Source organism: Protomyctophum parallelum (assembly GCF_964188405.1).
Source record: "Protomyctophum parallelum genome assembly, chromosome: 19".
NCBI lineage: Eukaryota > Metazoa > Chordata > Actinopteri > Myctophiformes > Myctophidae > Protomyctophum > Protomyctophum parallelum.
Genome location: NC_139717.1, coordinates 7945092 through 7967633, shown reverse-complemented (window position 1 = coordinate 7967633; position 22542 = coordinate 7945092). Strand labels below are relative to the sequence as shown.

The window sequence follows — 22542 nt, the reverse complement described above, 5'->3', positions numbered from 1 at the left end:
TTGGTCGACAATAGACAAACACCTTTATGTATAAGATCACAACACGGCACAACGGCTATTTTCGACTGAGATATGGTGTAGAAAATAAGAGGGGGAAAAGGAGGGCGGAAAGCAGGCCGCTGGGGCACCCCAGGAAACCAAGTACCGTATATAGGGTAACATTACCCACCTTTCCGTTCTGTTTGAGCGGTTCTATGGTGAGGCTGTCTGAGCCAATGTCCACGATGGTTCCCAGCTGAAACCCGTCCGTTGGGTGGGGCGCCCACACTGGCTTCCCGTCCTCCATCTCACCACGCGGCACGCGGACCACTCTGGAGGGGAAAAAAAGACAGTCAATAAAATACCATCATAGGAAGGGCTGTCGCCTCACAGCTAGAAGGTCCTGGGTTTGATTCCCACTGGGTAGTGGGTACACTGTGGGCGTGTTCTCTAGGTGGGGTTGGCAAAAGGGCCTTTCTGTGTGGAGTTTGCATGTTCTCCCCGTGTCCCCTAGGGTAGGTAGGTACCCTCGCAAAAAACATGCAGTAAACCTGGTCTCTAAACTGCCTTCCCCTGGCCAGCCGGGGCGCCTGATTGCTCTCCCCAAGTTGGCAGAGGAAATATAGCGCCCAGGGGATTACATTTGAAAATTGACACTGGGTGAAAAAATGGGTTGCAAATCGTCTGATAAAAAGTATATTAGAAAAATACCAGCTTTCATGATTCGGGTGTTCACTTGTGGACTTACATTATGGCAGAGTGTAGACAAAATGCTACACTCTGAAACATCCTCGGAACATTTTAAAAACGGCCATCATGGAAAACACAGCACACCACATTCCGTACAGTATACGGAACGAGTTTCTCTACTTGTGAAAAAGTATCGTGATGACCATTATTCATTAACGATAGAGAGCAACCAATTTGGCACTTACTGTTTGTATTGGTTTGTGAGAACCACTGCCCCATGGGATGTGCAGTGCACCCCTGAGTCTATCAGTGGGACTGCTGCACTCTAATACTTTACATAGAGAATTTGCATTTAACCCATTATAAAATGTATTGGCCAGTCCAGACCAGTGCCTTGGGGGAGTAGGCCTATGTCCATCACATACATGCATCCCTTTTGGTATGCTTGTCGATCTGCTATTTTCTGCTAAAGCTTTCCACACAATACGGATGCTGGAGGTTAAGTAGTTAAGGGCTCGTCAGTCACTGCTGCCACGAATATAAACGCAAGCATTTCCAGGGCTGTGCATTGCAGTGTTGGGGAGGGGACTCAGGGGATGGGTTAAATGGTTGTGTGTGCCAGAATGGAAGACTGCTGCAACTGGTCCTTTAGTTCGACTTACAAATGATGGATATCTGAAATATAGTGTGCACGCACGCACACACACACACACACACACACTTAACATCTTTATTTGTATTCACATTTTACAAGAAATTTCTTGAACACAAACAATAGTGGATGCGCAAACTTGAGAAAACTCTACAACAAGTGCTTCAGATACAGATCACGGGTACAGAAAGCATCGCCTTCTCCATATATGGCGACTGCCAATTATTGCAGACACTGAACAGAATTTTGCTGATGCCTTAGCTCTCGGCTTGGGCATGCGACACACACACACACACACACACACACACACACACACACACACACTTAAGTGTACCTAATCCCGTTTACGCCAGTGCTCTCCTGGGCGTTGTGGTGTTGTTATCCAGCCAGACTAACAGCTGATCCTGTTACAGCTCATGTAGTGACAGGACGAGCCCCTTTCACCTCTGGGACACGCTTCTTACCACAGCGGGCCGTGTTGTCTTACCCAAAACGGGTCGACCGCATGACGCCTACCGTCAGTGTTCATTTCGTCAACTGAAACTATGACGTTTCACTGATGAAAATGAAAAACAAGAAATGACTCAAGTCATTATATATCAGCTTGCATTCCATTCTCTTGCATATATCGTACCCATTGGCGTAGAGGCCAGCCAATCGTGAAAATCTCGCCACTACATTGCTACTAGACCATGTGACTAGACTAGAAATTCCAATCATTGCTCAGCTTTGCAAGCTGATAAAAAAAAGAAGCTATGATGACTTAAACTAAGACTAAATATATTGACAATTTCACCAACAAATAAAGAAATAGAGTAAAATGTTAGGGAAGGACTAGTGGAGAAGAGATCTAGTAGAACTAAAAGACAAGTCGTGTTATGTTTGGTTGCGCTCGGGTGTTGCACTCTGAAAATAGAAGATCTACAAGCTCACAACACGTCGCAGCAGTTTGATGCTGCGAGCTTGTAGATCGATTATTTCAGCATGCAATCAAGTGAAAAATCAGGCATTACGACGCTATCAATTCTTTTTTTGTTGACAAAATCAACTGTAGCTTTAGTCGTCAAAATCGTATGAGATTTACTCAACTAAAATCGTATATTTAGTCAACAAAAACTAGACTAAAATTCAACTTTTCAGATCTCTATATGACTACATTCAAAAGACTGACTAAATTAAATCAAACTTTGCTGTCAAAATCAACACTTCTAGGATGAACATTCGTAGAGAATAACCTATCTACAAACTCAGAATGTAGCAACGTGATGCATTTTTTTGGCTAAACGATTTGGTAGACCAGAGGGAAAGAGGAACTGTAACTGTGTACAACTACAGACATTGTTAATGGTGAAGTAAGAGTATCTCAACGGAAACACTTAGATAACGTACGTATTTAATTACAGTAGAGTGAAAGATTGAGTGTCGTCATTTAGTTTACGACCGCTCTGGTTTACAGGTTACTCTGTGAAAAACCTGTCGCCCACAAGGAGGTCAGGGTACAAACTAACACCATGTGTGAGTAAAACAGGAAATACAACTTCTGAAAGAGCAGTAAGAACTTGAAGGCCTCATGTTTACATGAATACAGTATTCTGGATAGTTAGGCTGAGCAATTGACCGAAAATATATTAAAAAAACTATATTTTAGAACCAATAACCAACTTAATCCTGCTCGTAAGTTTGAATAATGAAGCAGTTTTCTAATACTGTATATCAACAAATCAACACGAATGGAGTAAAAATAAAAGGTTGAGGATAGCCGATCTACAAGCTTGTAATTGTGATATCACCTAGCAGCATTCTGGATAACAACTCAAACAATTTTAAGATTTTAACTTAAATTTTGACAACTTTTTCCCCTTCAATATGTTGCATCCAATTGTCTTGTGTGTTCTGTGTTCTGTGTGAACAAGAACACCCTGGCTGGGGATCCATATGTTGAGACTCATACACAGAATGATCATACTGTCGATTTCAAATGGGAATGCACGGTATGGCAATTTGTGTATTGGAATATAAATGCAAATGTATTATGTAAACACAGTCGCTCGCCTTCCTTAGCGATGTGTGCAGTGGAATAGCATATTGGGGACAACGTGAGACATACAGAAAGATGCGAAGCAAATAACCTAACTTCTGTAGCTCAGATAAAGACCCAAAGGGGGCTTATGAAAATAATATCAAGGCAAGCAAGAATAAATGGCGACGTGGCAAATCGCAATTGCTTCATTGTCTTTTCATGCTTACAGTTCTGTTCAGCTACAGTAGCTCTAAGTATATTACCGGTAGATGCACCCGAGCAGTTTAGAGACATACTGTACAGCCACTGCTTGGGTTGCACTTCTTACTACATGACCCTGGCCTGGATTCACCTATTAAGAACCCTTAAAAAGAGGCTTAAAGCTACAATCCGCAAATCCGGAACTTGTTTTATAATGAACAAAACTTTCAATTGTAACCCATAAAACTAAACGGCCATAGCAGTCTTCAAAAATGTGATGAGGTCAGCACATTTGGGCACAAAAAATGTTTTTTTGTGGATTCAGAATCATGAAAACCCCCTAGTATATAAATATATATAAACATTGCATTAGTGTGCCTCCTGCAGTATACTGAGTCACTGACGCAGAGGAATTCATTGTGTATATTATAGTAATACAGGACTGATGCAAGGTAGCCTCAATAATGATGGGGAACTCGGTTACCATTGCTTTGCCAGCAATTATTCAGACAATGCTTTGTGAATCACATATGACAACACCGCAGGCCTTCAGTAAAAACGTGCATCAGTGTGTCCTTACCAAGAAGAATTGTCAACAGTCACGCTGATACAGTTCTCAAAGTGGAGACGTATTAGTGTGGTTGCCTCTAGACAGACTACTGTCATTGCACTGAAATCGTTTAAAAAGGTTTAAATCGTGCCATAACTGACTATTCTCCCCTCCGATTGGCCAGCGATTCTGAAACTCTTCCCAAGGATTTTGTGTGCTTTGCCCTCATTTGATTTGACAATATACGGTCACACATTTCTTTTTCAAAACCATCGAAAAACACCAATAGCAATGTCAAACATAGAAAGCAGCGTTCAAACGTTCTCTCTTTTTTTTTTAGGGGCGCCAGCCCCTCATATGCACAGCTTTGTGCGTTTGTGCCACGGAATGCGATGATTTGATTGGCTGAGCACGGAATGTGATGATGTATGATGATAACAGCGTCCCTCACTTCACACAAGTGTGATTTTCATGTTTTTGAGTGGTGCAACCACTCCTACAACCAGCAATGTCTGTGTTCACCTATGTGTATCTGAGCACGGACACCTATGAGTTGCCTCCTCTGTTGCCTGCTAATGAGAGAGAGAGAGGGGGGGGGGGGGGGGGGATGTTGCACCACTCAGTTCACACGGGTGTGATTTTTTAACATCATGCCAACACAATGACACAACATTGTGTGTCGTTCTATCTATGCACAGTACCAGCAACAACTCCTACCCTCTTCTAATTGAACAATTCCTACAGAGATGGGCAACCACAATCTTTCTTTCTAGTTAGCTACTGTGACAGATTGACAGAATATCAAGGATAGAGTCCATGACAGTCTGTCGCTCATGGTAATAGGCTCACTTTGTTGCCAACAAACTATGCCAAAGTTCTGCCTTAAGTCTTCCAGCACACAGCTGTGGCTAACTTGAAGCTTGTCTGTAGCAGTCGAGGGCTCTCTCTATGACAGACGGCGATCTTGGCCTGATGTCAAACGGCAAACTCCATAATGCAGGAGAAGTTTTGAATGGAGGCTTTCATTCACTGGCCAAACACTAGTCAAACAATTGAGAACTATTCTGCAGTAAACGAAAGGAAGACAAGACAATCACAATCCAGTAAGGGACATAGAATTGGACAATAGTTGTGCATAGCATAACACGAGTTCAGTTGATTTATTGATCTCATGATAGACTGTTATGTGACGTTAAGGACTTTGATATTCACAGCAGTTAACGTGCCCCCTAAGCAGTGAACTGAACCCCTACTCAGTACGCTGCACACTGGTGTCACATGGCATGCCTCCCAAAGAGACAAGTTGTTAAGTGTTCTCTGGTGTTGAGTCAAACTGATGATATATGGAACAAAGGTCATGGGTAACTTATTGACCCAGTTGTAAAATGCCCAGGTCAAAAGGGCTGCCCATTACTTCTTGAGTTTAAGGCTCTCCATTTCCAATTACACAGCATTAGATGATACTACAACGGTGGCCGGCTGTAGTGCACTGAGTCAGTAACAACGGAAGTTGGAGATCCATGCCCAACCCGGCTATGCAATGCCCGTTGTACCCGTGTTAGAGTACCCGTTACACCCATCTGTCTGTGTCCCTCATATGACCATAATATGGAATTTTCTGTATCTGTCTCTCTGTGTCCTTTATTCCTATATATGGAGTTCTGTGTCAGGTATGCCCAAATATGGAGTGTTGTGATGTCATGACAGGCCAGCTCCATTATACATGGGCCCTGTGCAGAGCCCAGGCAGAGGCCTTTTGTGGCGGTTCGGGTCTACTGTGGGTCTGACGGACTCAACACCGGGCACTGCACTCCCTGTGGGGGTGTGGAACATGTGTGTCGAATTTGAAGTCAGTGGGGCAAACTAAGATTGAAGGTGTGTGTAGTCTACAGAGTAAGCAAGAAGTAAATGTAATGAACATGAAACGTTTTGAAAAAGGAAATCATCTTCAGTTGCCCAATTCCAGTGGCTGTGAAATGGCATAATAAATGCCACCATGTTGTCCTGAATGACAGAAAGCCATACATTACATACACTGCATATCTTCTAGAAGCGTAAATGAATACAACGCAACTCCAAGCACTACCATAAGATATGAGCCTCAATGAAAAACAGGCATGCTTCCACTTGCCTGAGGCATCGGCAGTGTTGAAAATACGACAAGACCTAGCCTGATCCAACCGCCTATATATAGCCCACGCACATTTATCCATTTGTAACTCTGACAGTGTACAAATGAAACCAAATGGACCCATTTGCACAGCACAGCGGTAAACGGCAGTTCCGCATACGTCAGGGTCTATGACTTGGGACCTGAACTGGGTACAGAAATGTTTGATAGTGGATGCTGAGGTAGGGTGAAAAGTGAAAACATGTTTTCATGTTTTCACAAGGTTTTCTCTGTGTTGTTGACCAACGACCTTCCAGTGCAAGCATTTCTCTGACCTTCAGCCAACCAACATTCCAGGTTGAGCCTGTAGACCTTCACAAAGTAAATTTGTATCATTTCAATCAGACCATGTATGAATGTACATCTTATTATCATCTTGCACAAAAAAGAAATTTCACACACTTCTTTAGTTGCACGTGTACACATGTGACACGACAATAATTCGAGTCCCGAGCCCGCAGGCCTCCACCGCATGCGTTCCCCCCCATCTCTCTCCCCCTTTCCTGTCTAATTAATTACTGTACCAATAAAAGGAAAAAACGCAAAATGAATTATGCTCATTGAAATAATGCATATTTAGGTCATGTGGCCGACAGACTATCCAGTAAAACTATTATACCAACTAGATTACATTTGTTTGTACCCAAACAATACCCCAGGGATCCTAGAATGATCGTAAAATGCATGTAAAAAGAATCTGTTGTGTATTTGGAAAGCCTCACAAGTCACATGTACAGCACACCGTTCAATATCAGAATATACTGTAGGACTAGACACTTTTACTTTCACACACGTCCCATCTTTCACGTCAGCTTCCAGACACCTGAGCCCAATTTGTAGTGTATAGAAACCCACAGCAAGACAACAACAGTGTTGACATGTTATTGGAACAAGGGTTCACAAACTTTTCTGGTTGCGACCCCCAAAATAAGCATATTTGAAGTTGAACTGGGGGACCCCGCCACCATGACAAGGACTTGCTTACTTGAATTGTAAGCATTATATTTAGTAATTTCCACAGATAAACTTTGCGAAAATAGCCAAACTAGTTGTAAGCTCACAATGTTTGCCTCTTTTGGCCAAGTTAAAAGGGTCTTAAAAGTCAGTAAAATTGAAATTTTAGAAATGTGCAGATACCTTGTATGCCCTTAAACTGTATGTTGGTATGTTATGTTTACTGTTGAGTGAAAAAACAATGTTGCACATTAAGCCAATCGTCTGAGGGACACCCCAAATTAATTTGGGGGTCCCTACCCCCATTTTGGGAACCACTGTATTAGAGCATAACAACATTGCTTTGGTGTCTCTATACTTGGAGCCAAATTACGAACATAAATTTAAAATATTTCTCAAAAACAGCGAAAATACAGGCTCACAAGATTCGTCATGAGGCTAAGTACACAGGGCTTAGGCGGTTAATGTGGACTGACTCACCTGACCTGCCACGTGCGGGTGGCAACACCCACAACGCAGCAGGTGTGTACAAGCCTGAGAAACCTCTTTTCTTTTTTTTCCCCCTTTTAACAAAGAAGAGAGCAGAACACACCTGGCTCTTACAAAGCACTGACATGTTCATCAGAGACGTATTTGGTTGCATTGCCTGTGCGCGTCTCTCTCTGAGTTTACATATTCAAAAGATATTGATCTAAGAATACCCAGAGTATGTTCTGACATGCAGCACCAGAGACGAGGCTGCAGAGTACAAAGACATGTGGTATAGGGCAGGCTAGCATGAGATGGTGTAATGTGGTGGGTAAACGAAACAGAATAGAGAGGACATGAAGGGTACATTCATTGACAATAAGGTGCATTGTTATTTCTGTAATAATGGAGTTCAATAGCTCCAGTTCATTATATAGGCCAGGGGTTCCCAAACCCCTTGTGGCGCGCGAACGCCCTCTAGGGGGTGCGTGACATGAAAAGCGTAATGGCGTTTTATGGTGTTATTTAACACAAATGGCTAAATCTGGGAAAACACCATCGTAAGGAGATGTATGGAGCAGCTGTGGGAGTATACAGCAGCTGCATGTCTCTCAGTGACATTCTGTGATTATTTGCCATAAGCATATTAAAATATATATATTTTTTTGTCCGACTGAGTGCTGGAGGGTTCAGCTAGGTCAGGAGGTAACAGGGAGTTTGGGACCGCCTATATTATAGGCCATCAGATAGATTGATATTCCATACAGTACATTGCATGTACTACTGTATCCATAGCAAAGCTATGGAACACTAGGGTGCATTCCTAACGAAGGGATTAATCTCCAAGGCATTCTAATTTGCACTGTGTGTGTGTGTGTGTGTGTGTGTGTGTGTGTGTGTGTGTGTGTGTGTGTGTGTGTGCGTGCGTGTGCGTGCACGCGTGTGTGCACTCACTCACCCAATAATTCATTGCTGGTGGTACTTGGGGTCAGCTAAAATTTGTGGCAGAAAATGTGTCCAGAATTTAGTAGCACTGACTGAACACGTGTAAGCTTCAATAAGCACATACATTTGGAACAGACAAATTGACAGGTGTGGTTGGTGTGGCACAATTAGTCACACCTTTGCATCCCATACATATGCATTAATTGAAGGAAGTTGTATTTGGGTGCTGCGGTGAATGCTGTCATATATATATATATATATATATATATATATATATATTATATATAACAAGTGTGTTCAGTTTAAATGCCCAAGTTGCTAGCAGCAGCAGCAGGCTCATCTGTGTGTTTGAGAGTCACAAGAGTATATAGTTGCTGTCGGGCAGAAGCAGCCTCTCCATGGTTTAACTTATTCTTTTTGCAAATGAATGCCCTACTTCATCAAACTATAGCTTCACAGAAAAGCATCAAAAGTAGTAGTACTACTTAGTAGTAGTATACTTAGTAGTAGTATACTTAGTAGTACTTAGTAGTAGTAGTACTTTGCATTTTAATCCTGCAAAGTAACACTTTTGGACTTTTGGAGATTTTCACCCGACAGAGACGATATAATGTAGAGCATCACAGATGGAGACTCTCTGTCCCCGACCAAAGTCTCAGCGCTTTAAAAAGCAAAAGGACACACACGCTCTGTTTCTGGAGGGCAATATGCCATGCTGCAATACAAAGCTGCTGTGTCACTGTAGTGAAGTCAAAGTGGTTCCTAAACTGGGGGTCGGGATGATGATGATTAGCTTAATGGGCTTACATTGTCGCTTGTACAGAGTATTTGCACATTAGATTAGATTAGATTAGATTCAATTTATTGAATCACATTTCTAATGAGACTATTTAAGGACAGAAATAAAATCAACCAGGTGCACGATGGAGATGCAAAAAGTAATAGTGAAGAGTAGGGCGCTTCAAAGATCAGTGGGACTGGAATACTGAAGACAAGGCGGTGATCCGAGCACTCAAAAAGTAAAAAAATTAGGAGAGGGTGGATAAAAATAGAGACTTTTCTTCTCTAAATATTTTTTTATCCCACGATTTTGTAACCCATTTTTCACCCCTGTGTCAATCATCTAATGTGATCCTGGGCTCTACACACCCTCCACCAACCTAGTCCCCATAGGGGACAAGGGGAGAGCAACGGACTTGAACTCATGCTTCCTTCATGCCTGAGTGTCCAAGTTGCTCCTTTACACCTGACAGGGGGGAGTTTCCCTGGTTGGACGTAGCGCGTGGAAGGAACACGTTATTCCAACCAGTTCCTTTCCCCTCCATCAGGCGCCCTGGCTGGCCAGGGGGAGGCAGTTTAGTGACCAGGATTACTGCATGTTTTTTGTGAGGGTACCTACCCTAGGGGACACGGGGAGAACATGCAAACTCCACACAGAAAGGCCCTTTCGCCAAACCCGCCTTCGGGTATGGGCACTGATGACGCGGAGGAGGAAACACGCCGCCAGCACCCACAGCGTCCCGAGCGGGAATCGAACCCAGGACCTTCTAGCTGTGAGGCGACAGCACTACCAACTGTGCCGCCGTGCCCAATTTAAGGACTTTTAAGTCCTTTTTAATGAGATGAGATGAGTGTATAATAAGACCAATACGTTTGTAAAAATAACCAACAAACTATACTATAAAAAATCTTAAAATATTGAACTGTGTCGAGCCACGACACACCCACACCCAGACTTGAATTATTTGTATTTGCATCTACACAAGAGGTGCAATACAATAGATCAGAAAAACTGATCAGAAGGTTACATTATATGGTCCAACCAAATACAACTGCTGCACATGCTTAACACAGAGGAAAAATCATAGCACATTGATGACATACTATTACCACACACACACACACACACACACACACACACACACACAGGGTCAGTCAGCTTATGTATCTGCGGTGCGAGGTTAATTTCCCGGCCACACTACAGATCCATCATCCATGTCAAGAACCTCCAATATTAAGAAGCCAAGTCTGCGCTAGCCGTGAGGGAGTATGATTTGACTTTTATAGAGCCAGATTTACAGTGGTGAGGAGGTGACCACCGAACTACAACATGACGTCACGAGCCGCGGTGAAGAGCAAACCACCGCCACCGCTCCAGCCCTTCTCTCTGTTTTTACTCACCACCGCTCAACGTTATTTCAGCTCCGGTGGTCAGCTCACCACCGGATTATTTATTTATCAAGATTATGCATTGAGTTTATTGACAAAGCAGATTTGTATTTAACTATCTAAAAAATAACTCTGCTTTGGCATACATGTTGTGCTACTGTTCTTTCCTGCTAACATACACTCCTTATTCACTTACTGTGCATCGCAGAAGGAATATCAAAGCTTAAAGGGATCGTGACATAAAAAAATAATAACAATGTACGTTTTCTGAGAATAATTGCACCCAAAAAACCTGAACTTTGAACATTCAGTATATTTCTGGGGTCTGGGGTTTTCTGGCTCAAACTTTCCTGTGGACTGTGATGTAAGAATCCACAAAACCTATATATGGCGTAACAATTTCCCAGCAGATGAGGCTGGGAGGCCCGTTTTCCCATTTTCATTGCAGCTCAAAAGGCTTCAGAACACAGAGAAAACCCGAGACCACAGAAAATGGTGCTCCGTCCTTCCCTCCTCCCTAAACCAAAGTTGAAAGCATAACAGTGAGACGGTAGTGCTACAGAAGTCAGAACAGGAGTTAGCATAACCTCTTTGGCATCACCCTATCCTTGTTGATATAACGCCATTAGGTCATGACATAATATGTATAAATGTATAAATAGCAGCCAGTCATTGACTGCCAGTCAACTTCTATGTTTTTTTTGTTAGATAACTAGTATGATTGCTGAATGATCCAGTGACGCAAATAGCCTGCATCCTGCCTCCTGCATCCTTAGACTCACTAAATCGAGAAAGAACGCAGTCATGTCACCCTCTGGGGGTCCTGGGATGCAATACTGTACTCAGTACAGTACTCTAACGTCGTTGAAGTAGGAGTACAGGACTCATAAAATGTCCCTGGGACCCATCTAGAAAAGGGACCCATTACATTGAAAATCGATGACCTACAAGCTTGCAACGCGTCGCTTGTAGATCGGCTACTTTCAGCATGAAAACCAAGTGTAAAATCTGTCATTACACCATCAAAACGCCCAAATACATTTTAGTCGACTAAATCATCTGTAGATTTAGTCAATAAAAATGGCTTTTTAGTCTGGGCACCGGACTGGTAATCCAGTCGCAGTGTGCCGCGGGTTCGACTCCCGGACCCGACACGGCCTTTACTGCATGTCATCCCCCCATCTCTCTCCCGTTTCCTGTCAGCCTACTGTCTGTCCCTTCAAAAATCAATAAAAGGCGTAAGCCGCAAAAAAATATCTTAAAAAAAAATTAAAAAAAAATGGCTTTTTATTCACAAGGCTATAACTAAACTAAATCAAATGTCTGCTGTCAAGATTAACACTGATTGGTAGTAAAAAAATAATAATAATAAAAGATAAAGAGAAAAATAGTCCTCTGTCCCAAAACAGAGGAAGTGGTGGTGAGCAGTTTGATTTGGCCTGGCAGCTATGCACAACGGCCCACTCACTGTCTCCGACCGACCACCGCGCAAAAAGACAATCAGACCATTGTTGTTGGACTGTCCCAACATGCAGCCTGGGAAGCCTGTCCCAACACTGACTGTGTTGCCAGGATTTGGAAGAGAAACAAGCAAACCAGGTCTATGAAAACAAGCCCAAAAGAAGCCACTAGGCTAGATTTGAACTGTTGGGGGGGGGGGGGGGGGGAGTGACAAATGTGGAATATTTTTGACATTTTTTAACATCACAAATCTGGTATGGGGTTCCTGGCACAAAATATGTTTAGATGTTGTAGGCAGGGTCCTTGGACAAATACATTAATCTGGGGGTCCTTGACATGAAAATGTGTGAGAATCACTGGTTTAAATGACATTAGGAAATAAGCCCAGAACAACAACTATACTTTAGCCCAAACTCGCTTATAATAAGCAGACATGGCAACACTGACTGAGAGCGTACTGTGGTGGTGGTGAAACAGCATCGTCACGTGACCAATAGAAACCCAGTGAGTGAGTGTGTGTGTGTTTGTGTGTGTGTAGACAATGGCCCTGCAGGCAGCACTGCAGAGACCAAAGTCAAAGTCCACAGAGAATATAGAGAACAGTAGGCCAGCCTAACTATACAGCCCTTAAAATCAAACTCCACACAGAGCATACAGTAAAAGATGTACTGTATGGTTGTTATACTTTGTGTTGCGCAGTGTAATGTAATGTGCTTCACTGCCTGCCTGTTTTGTTTGTGGGGACTGCGGATGGAAATTAGCATCTTTGCTAAATTCGGTATAATTAAGTTGCATTTACATGTAATGTTCAATAATATGCACCGACCGTCATAAAATAAAGAAAGAAAGATAGCCCTCAAGGCCTTTAGTGAACTGAATGCAGTCGATTTCTCCTAACAGCTGACCTTTCATAGTAAACCGTAATAAACTTGCTGACTAATTATCGGACATCATTTCCAACCACCGAGCCGTGCTTATTCATCACAATTATACTGGACATCTGATCCTTCCCTCCCAGTAAAGCCCAATGCCAAACTACACCGACTGCTGTGTCTCCAATAGCAGCAGAGTGGGCCTCCCACACTTGTCAAAAGAGAGTGTACACTTCATTCTCCCCAGGGCATTAGCTTAGCACAAACCTTGCTAGGTCCTCACATACAGTAGGAGGAACCTACTGTAGGAGGAACCTGTTTTTCTCAGATGTATTCTGGTTTCGCTATCGATGAACGTTCTTCCGTATGGCATGTAGCCGTGACTGTGAATGCAGCACGATTAGGACATAACAGGATTATGCTGTGTTGTTGTTCACACTAGTGGCGACAAAAGCCACAAAGGGTGGTCATTCGACTACATTGCAGTGTGATGCTCAAGCCGTACCGTGTAAATGAAAAGAGCACAGGGAAGCGTTGATAGCGAGAATGGGTTTTCTTCCTTTCAAGGAAAGGAGCAGTAATTGTGGGGACAGAGAAGGCCAGTGGGGAAAAAGGTGAAACATAAACAAGACTGACTGACAATTCACTGCGTCATTGGCGCACAAAAAAAAAGGCGAAGCCAGGTCAGGTTTTGTTTTGCAGTGTCGCCTGTCAGTTTGTAATGTCACTGGCTTAGTGGCTTCCATTGGCAGCAGTGTTGCCAGATTTTGCGAGCAACCAGGTCTATGAAAACGAAGCTATGGAAAGGAAGCGACTAGGTCACATGAGTGACACGACCACTTAGTTAAAACCTACAGTATATAGGTCTACATATTTTTGCCATTTTCAAAAGAATATTGAAAATCACTCCTGTGTGAAGTGAGCGGTGCAACTGTACCGTGTGGGGGTCGGGACCCCAAGACAACATCCAGCCCCCAGGAAGTTGCTTATAATAAGCAAACATGATGGCAGTGTTTCCCCCATATGCATTCAGCAGCAGTGCCCTGCCACTGCAAAGATGTAAGCACCGCAGTTGAATCTTTGAACAGAGCGGAGCAGAGAGGAGAGGACAGGACAGGTGACCGCTTCATCCTGTCTTATTGAAAATGTTTACAACACTCTTTGATCTTGCCGCTACTTCTTGTTCTGTTATATCGGCGTCTGAGCACACAGTAAGAAATTCCAAAATCTACTGTAAGTTGGTTTTGGCAATACATGTTTTGAATATTATGTTAATATGGTCTCTGTTTACAACATAAGTCTACGGGAAAGTCACAGTCTCTCTCTCCGACAAGCCCAGGGATTCACCCAAATACTGTACAGAACCTCTTCATAGGACAATTAACTTTGCACTTATGATGACAGTATTACATGTAATCCAGTTAACAAGCAGTTAACTTCAACATTGACGGTCTTTAACCCATTCTGACCGGGCACCCATTTTGGTGTCGGCATCATGTTATGCTTTAGCTATTTAAAAATAGCAGATCTACAAGCTCATATCGCGCCACCGAGTGGCGCGATACGAGCTTGTAGGTCTGCTATTTTTGAAAAAAATCGAAGAACGACTGACATTTTTAGAATCTGATCTCGGGTCAGAATGGGTTCATCAGACCAGTGTGTGTCCGGCGGAAACCTCGTATGAATCTGATCTCAGGTCAGAATGGGTTAATGTTTTTCAGATCAAGGAACCCTTTGCGGAGAGACATTAAGCTTGGACCCTAAGGTGACCCAAACTGTTCATTTGAGGGACAGATGTATACTTGTATGGGGGTCTGCTCACTCTGCTGTGATGGAAGCAGGTTGTTATGCAACAGTAGACACCAGTGGTATAGGCCTACTGGGTCTGCTGTAATGGAAGCAGGTTGCTTTGGTGCTACGGTCACTGCAGGTCAACATGGTGCTCGGCCCCTAAACAGTGAACGTGTTCATACACACTTATTACAGTCTGTGGAATGCACACACTAGGACAGTAGTACAGTATTTAATTAGATAAGCTACTGGTACCGGCCATTCATTTGTATATCTGCCCGTGCAATTTTTGTTAAAGATGATCTTGACAGTTCTATGCATCAGTGATTTTAGTATAAACACAGGCTAAATGCGTTTTAAGAATTTGATCGCTTTATATCAATATGAAATTGCTACGCTTAAAACCAACCTTTGGTCCTGTTCCGGTTGCTAGGCAACGCCTTCGTCACCCCCAGCACCAGGATGAGTGTGCGCACAACCCATAGGATCCCATTAAAAGTAGGATTTTCTTTGGCCGTTATCTCTGAAACTACGAGCGGTCGAGCGCTATCCATGGATTTGACCAAACATCCGATGTTCGGATGTGATTTGTGATTTTTCATCCATTCACGATCAACATATTACCGTTTCTGGCGAAAGGTAAACAAACATCGTGAGCTAATGCCGTTTCTTCTTCTCTCAGTATGGGAGACCGGATGTAAATGAGTAGTAATTCAGCCATTTCCGTTGGCAGAAGCTAACTACCTCCAATGGCAACTAGGCAGCAGTAAGAAGTGGAGTTATGTAACTTTAAACGTTCAGTTTATTATTTTTGTTTTACATATTCAAGGATGAATTGAATAAAGATTGAATTGAAACCAGAGTGACAAACTACAAAAAACTAAACAAAAGCAAACACATACACACATGAACAATAGGCTAATAAAATGACGAAATTAAAGGACCACTTCACCACTTTTCAACCTATCTTCATATAATAGGTCCTCAGTAATAATCATGGTCAAATGGTCAGAAACGATCTTCCAGTGACATCGATGGGGAATACAAGCTAATAGAAACTGCAGGCTTTCTAGTCCTGAAAAGTTGCAATGCGAAAATGGAAGCCATCGTTCTCACGATAATGAAAATCTAAATATTTTTGTAAAAAAATATTGTTTAAAAAAAGATCTGCCTAATGATGATGTCACTGGAAGACGGTTTCTAAACTGCCCACAGCCGTCCTATGAGACACAGGCTGAGTAGAAAGAAATCGTGCCATTTTTTCATGATTATTAGTGAGGACCTATTATATGAAGAATCGAAGATAGGTTGAAAAGTGGTGAAGTGGTCCTTTAAACGATTCTGACCGGGCACCCATTTTGGTGTTGGCATCATGTTATGCTTTAGCTATTGAAAAATAGCAGATCTACAAGCTCATATCGCGCCACCGAGTGGCGTGATACGAGCTTGTAGGTCTGCTATTTTTGAAAAATCGAAGAGCGACTGACATTTCTAGAATCCGATCTCAGGTCAGAATGGGTTAAATAAAACGAGAAAATAAAATAAAACGGAACGTAAACTCTCCAGTAAAATTAGTATAGGCCTACAGAACAGTTCATGGTCATAAACACATCCAGTCACGATAGGCATGGTCTAGAGCCTATCTTGACTGGATGTGTTTATGAGTCATGACCATGAACTCTAGACTCTAGAAAGCAACCTTACATCGGGTTCAGACGGGGGCACAAATGCCAGATTGTCAACGTGCGATAGCAAACGCTATCCACGCTTTATAGAAGTTTGAGATGGAACCATGCATTAAATTTGTATTTCATTTTTCCCAATTTATAAAAGTACAGTATAGGCCTATCTGTATCAGAGATCCAACGGGAATGTGAGGGAGGGTATGTTCTTTTTCCAGTTGATCAGAATAAGACATCTTGAGTCACAAAAGCAACAGGGTCTAATTGATATTTATGGCAGGGGGATGGAAACAGCTTCCTGAACACCAAATAGGGGATGGACCTAACACATCCGAAATGTGTCAAATATAGATGACCCATAAGACTGTCCAAAACATATGAAAAAGATTAGCTAGAGCCTGGTGGCATCTATCGCACATTGGATCAACATTAGCATAAATCTTGGCTAACCTAACCTTGGTCCAGTACACCCGGTGGAGAAATGTACATTGCACACCCCATGTTTTGATCATATTGATGAAGTATATTTATGAACACAACCAATAATGGCTTCCCAGGCTGCATCAGATGCTTTGTTAGGTGAGCCATGACCTTTGACACAATCTAATTGTCTCATTAGAAGAGCAGGGAGACAAAATAAAACCACGCCAAATGTATTAACATACTCTACCATACAGATTGAGAAAAAGAAAAATTTAACCATTAAAGTTTTGTAATAATATTCCAAACATTATTTTGGATCATTAAACTTGGGCATGTCAAGGTTTTGGATATTTTCAAAATCATTCCAAAAAGAATAATAAGCCGATCTGAGTAAGCGTGTGGATGGGCTATGTTTGCACAGCGACAGCGCAACACCGCTGTACGACAAAGAGTTTAAAAATAGGGCTTAAGTGGTTAAGAGCAGGGAGGCATCCTTTATTCTAAAAGCATTTAGTCTGACAAACTGTCCTCTCCCCAGGCCGAGCAATTTGCCTTTAAGAGGATCACTGTCATTAGAGCCGTTTTCGCTGAAGCCACAGGTCACACGAGTCCACGGCTATGGATCAATCGCAATTAGCATGTGATGTGACACTACCACAACCCATTAATGGTTAATGGCAGGTTTGTTCACTCTACCAAACTTTGGTACACAGCCAGCCATGAAAAATGAGAGGGAACATTGCCAAGGACACCTCAAAATGGATATATATTTGGCCGCAGACCCACATCTGAAAATGCTTTGTGCCAAGGATGCACCCAGAAGATTTGTTGGAAAAAATATATATATATTCAGCATCTTTCAAACACTTTCTAGACTTTTCATAAAATAGCAGATACACAAGCTCACAGCGCATCTCTTGTACATCTTCACTACTTTTGAATGGCCATGGCAAAAATCTAAAATCACACAAAGATGCTTTCCTGTTTAAATGGGCTCAAATATTCAAAGTGGCTGCTGAATTTGTCCCCAAGCTCCAACACCTCTGCAATCAATCCTGTCCTGCCCACTAATGCAGAATATTTCATTTCAGGTCAGGATATGGCTGTTCTATTGTCATTGAATACCATACTTTCCCGTACTGCTCAATGGCCTGGATATCTGAAAACCATATCAACATTTTGTCGCTGCCGGGTGGAAACCATGTATGTCCAAAACGGTTTACTTTTCAGGATTCGGCACGTTAAATCAAAAGCACCTCACATATACATGTAGATGCTCTGGGTGCTAGGCTGTCTTCACACCTGGACGTTCAGGCCGCCAAGATGCCCCGGATTTGGACAGAAATGTCACATTCAGGCCCGGGCCGCTGGCATAGCTCCAATGCAGCCTGACAGCGCATCACGGCCCTCACGGGTTCGAGTCCCGATCCCGAGGACCTTTGCCGTGTGTCACGGGCAGGTGCAAAAGATACAAAGATCACAGCATAATCTGTTGCTCACTAGTGGGCCCTAGTGGTAAGAGGAAGGACTGCAGGCGGACCTGTGGATTCATGACGAGGAAACCCCGTGCAGCTGGGCTTTAACATTGAGCGCTCGGTTGCACTTCCGCATTTGACCTCCAAAATGTGGTGGTCAAATGCGGAAATGCGCCCAAAAAGGCGGAAATAGACGGTCCCTCTGGCGGCTTCAAAACGCCACTGAGAAACTTCCACTGACATGAATAGTGGAGGGGGCGGAGCTTCGCGCCAGTTCAGTCTCTATCCTTTTAATACTCTATGGTATTACTGCCTGTGAGCTGTGTGAGAACCTGATGTCTGAGAATGCTCAGCAGCTCATTGATTGGCTCATTTACTCATGATGACACGACCAATGGGAGAGCGCTTTCACTGTTGCTAGGATACGATCCCACACCCTGTGATCTTCAGACTACAACTTGAAAGCTTGAAGACGACAGTACAATGGCAGACCTGAGGCAGATTCTACAAATGCTTTCTAAAACCAGCAGTTCTCACACTGAAGATTTATAAAATATTTTTTCAATTGAACAAGATTGCAGCGTGGCACAAAGTGACGTGCTGTGACGAGCTTGTAGATCTGCTATTTTTGAACTGCCAACGCAAAAATCTAAAATGACAGATCATTTCCCGGTTTTAATGGGTTAAGTACTAAAAATAGCAATATCACAACATAAAAAATGCTCTGCTACTGTATATAAGTAAGAGTCTTATATTCAAACGTTTGAGTAAAAATACAAAAGTATTGGCATGAAAATATACTTGCAGTCGCAGAAGATCCAAAGTAAAGTAGTGAAATAATTGTGGTCAAGTAATAAGTGCAATATTTTACGTACAAATGAAAAGATATATAATATAAAAATAACTTCAAAATTGTACTAAAGTACAGTACATGACAGATAAGTAAACGTACTTTCCAGCACTGCAAACACCCATGCATGGACACACACACACACACACACACACACACACACACACACACACACACACACACACACACACACACACACACACACACACACACACACACACAATAGCAAGTCTACAAGCAAAGTGGTTGAAAAGCATAGTACCTATTAGGGATGCACCGAAAGGAAATTCTTGGCCGAATACCGAATATCCGAATACGATTAATATTATATCTTTTTTCCTACCATTCCTACCATCACTATTATGGGTCCATAAAACATTTATTCAGATCTTTTGAATGCATTAATTGCATACACAATTCGGTGATATATTTTCTGCCTATTCGAAAATGCATTTTTAGACATTTTCTGCCGAATATTTTCTGCGGACGAATATTCGGTGCATCACTAGTACCTATGTAACTTAGCCCTGTGTTTACATAACAAAAGCTATACAGAAACAACAAAGAAACACACGATCAAGTGGCAGGAGCCTATCTCCTGTTTCCTTAGCGAGAGGCAGCTTGATGTACAAGTACACCCCATGGACATGATACTTATGTCGCAGGGACATACCCCAATCCAACCCTTGATGCTGAACGCTAAACTGGGTCCCGTTTTTCAGAGTCTTTGGCTAACCAAAGACTGGCGGCGGTGGGTCAGTGGTAGAGTGGATAGATACATACACACAGCACATACATTACACAAACCTACACGCACACACAAACTTATTAGCTGTCAGATTAGGGGTGTAACGATACATTTTAACAGTGATACGATACGCATGACGAAGACGATACATGGTTGACGGTACAACATATGGTGGCAGGTGATAAGTTACGATTCAATGTCTTGCCTGATGTTCAGGCAAGACATGCTGTACCACAAAGACACCCTGGATGTAAAACTACTTCCTAACAGCATCCTAAGGTTAGCAAGGAATATCACCTCTAATACTAAGCATGTGTTGTATGGAGAATATAGGTTGCTGCCTTCAGGAAGGAGATATGGTGTACCAGCATACAATAAGGTCAGACTAAAGAGGTCCTTTGTCTACCAGTCGACCTTGAGGCTTAATCAGGAGATGTAGTAGCCACAGGATAATCTAAGCGGTGGATATTGCTCATGTCTTTATGTATGTAAATTGTCTTGTTATTTGTGTTTTGTATATGTGTTCTGCATACTTGGCTGCTGTGTCGCAAGACAAATTTCAGTGTGAACTGATAATAAAGTACTATATCATATCATATCAATGCCGTCCACAATCACAACACCAGAGGGAGCTCCACTAATAATGTTCAACCTAGATTTGGCTCAAACAACGGGTTACATTTGTTCTCCTAGAAATTGTGTAACGCCAATGTGTAACAGTTGTAAATTAATGTGAATCCCTACTCTCCTTCAAAACTGCACTCAAAGAGCACAGGGGACTGCAACTCGAAACCGGCCCCAGTAAAAACTATCAAAAATTCCCCAAAAATATTTCTGCAAACTGTTAAAAGTATTAATCAATCATACTTAGCAAATAAATTAAATCTGTGTGACATGGACATTCTATTTCAACATATATGGACAATTAAAACACAGAATACACACATCTATCGATAGACTGCATTGCAAAACAATAAGATACAAAGTCAAACGACACAATATTTAGCCGTTTACATATCGATATACTTTGGTTGTTGAAATGCTCCGATGCAGTTACTGTATCGTTACACCCCTATGCCAGAGTCAAAGTCTATAAATGACAGACACACATGTAATTTACACTCCACCCCAAATACACCTGACTCGCCCACGCCCTTGTCACATGACTGAAACCTATTTTTGATGATTTCAGCAGAGAAGCCTTTTCATTTCCTGGTCTTCTGAAGTGCTGAACTTGTACAAGCCCTGTGACACAGCTTAAAGATTGACCAAAACCGCCTTGCCCGAGTCAAAGTCCAACACCAATAAAATGCTCCCATAAGCGGCTAAAAAGTTGTACATTACACAGACAGACAGGCGAGGGCTTACGGTAAGACAGTCAAGCAAAAAGCAATCGAATCATCCCCAGAATCCATTTAAGTTTCCCGCTGGGGCCTTCTTTGAAAATAAGAGAGAAAAAGAAAAAACAGCTATTTCTGGACCTAAAGTAATTCCTTTGAAGAGACACTAAGGAACTCAGACTGTCAATTCTACAGCTCAGTTCTCAGTCCAGCAGTGTCCAGCACTAGTGTCCAAAACAACCCAACATAACACACAACCCAACAAGTCCCTTAAAGGACCACTTAACCACTTTTCAACCTATCTTCATGTAATTGGTCCTCACTAATGTTGTCCATGATAAAATACCACTATTTTTTTCCTACTCTGTCGGTGTCTTATAGGAGGGCTGTGGGCTGTTCAGAAACCCGTCCACCAGTGACATCATCGTTAGGCAGATTTTTCTTTTTTTTAAACAAGATTTGTTCGACTTTGTACTTTGTGAGATTTGTATTATCGTGAGAACGATGGCTTCCATTTTTGCATTGCAACTTTTCAGGAATAGAAACCCTGCCGTTTCTATTAGCTTGGATTCCCCATCGATGATGTCACTGGTTGCAGCCCTCCCATCGAGACAGAGACTGAGTAGGAAAAAATGGTGCCATTATATCATGAACAATAGTGAGGACCAATTATATGAAGATAGGTTGAAAAGTGGTGAAGTGGTCCAAAACCCATTCTGGACGGGAACCCCTTTTGGTGTTTTAACTAAGCATTATTTAGCTATTGAAAAATAGCAGATCTACAAGCTCATAGCGCGCCACTCGGTGGCGCGCTACGAGCTTGTAGGTCTGCTATTTATGAAAAATCGTGATAATGAGGCACAAATCTTTGAAAATCTATTATTTCAGAAGACTTTTTATTTATTTCGACGTCAGGCCTAAATGGGTTAAGAGCAACAAGCAAGTTAGCAAATTAACCACTACTGTAGTGGTTCTCACACTTTGAGTGGTGCAACTGCAACCACTCCTATAGACAGCTGTGTGTCCCTGGATGGCTGTGTCCGAGCACGAAAATAGCATTTGGTTGATTTTCACCACCAAGTGTCACCATTGTGTGCGCACG

The 22542-nt window shown here is 42.4% G+C and overlaps 1 protein-coding gene across 10 annotated transcripts in view; it reads right to left on the bottom strand.

Moving 5' to 3' along the window:
• Window positions 1-22542, bottom strand: part of LOC310876594 (unconventional myosin-VI-like) — a 165234-nt gene that overhangs the window by 130666 nt on the left and 12026 nt on the right. For all 10 annotated transcript variants that reach the window (XM_083790160.1, XM_083790163.1, XM_083790164.1 and 7 more), the window contains exon 2: window positions 170-311. In XM_083790160.1, coding sequence (XP_083646286.1) covers window positions 170-286 — 117 coding nt within the window. In that variant the 5' untranslated portion in view covers window positions 287-311. The remainder of the gene's footprint in view (window positions 1-169; window positions 312-22542) is intronic.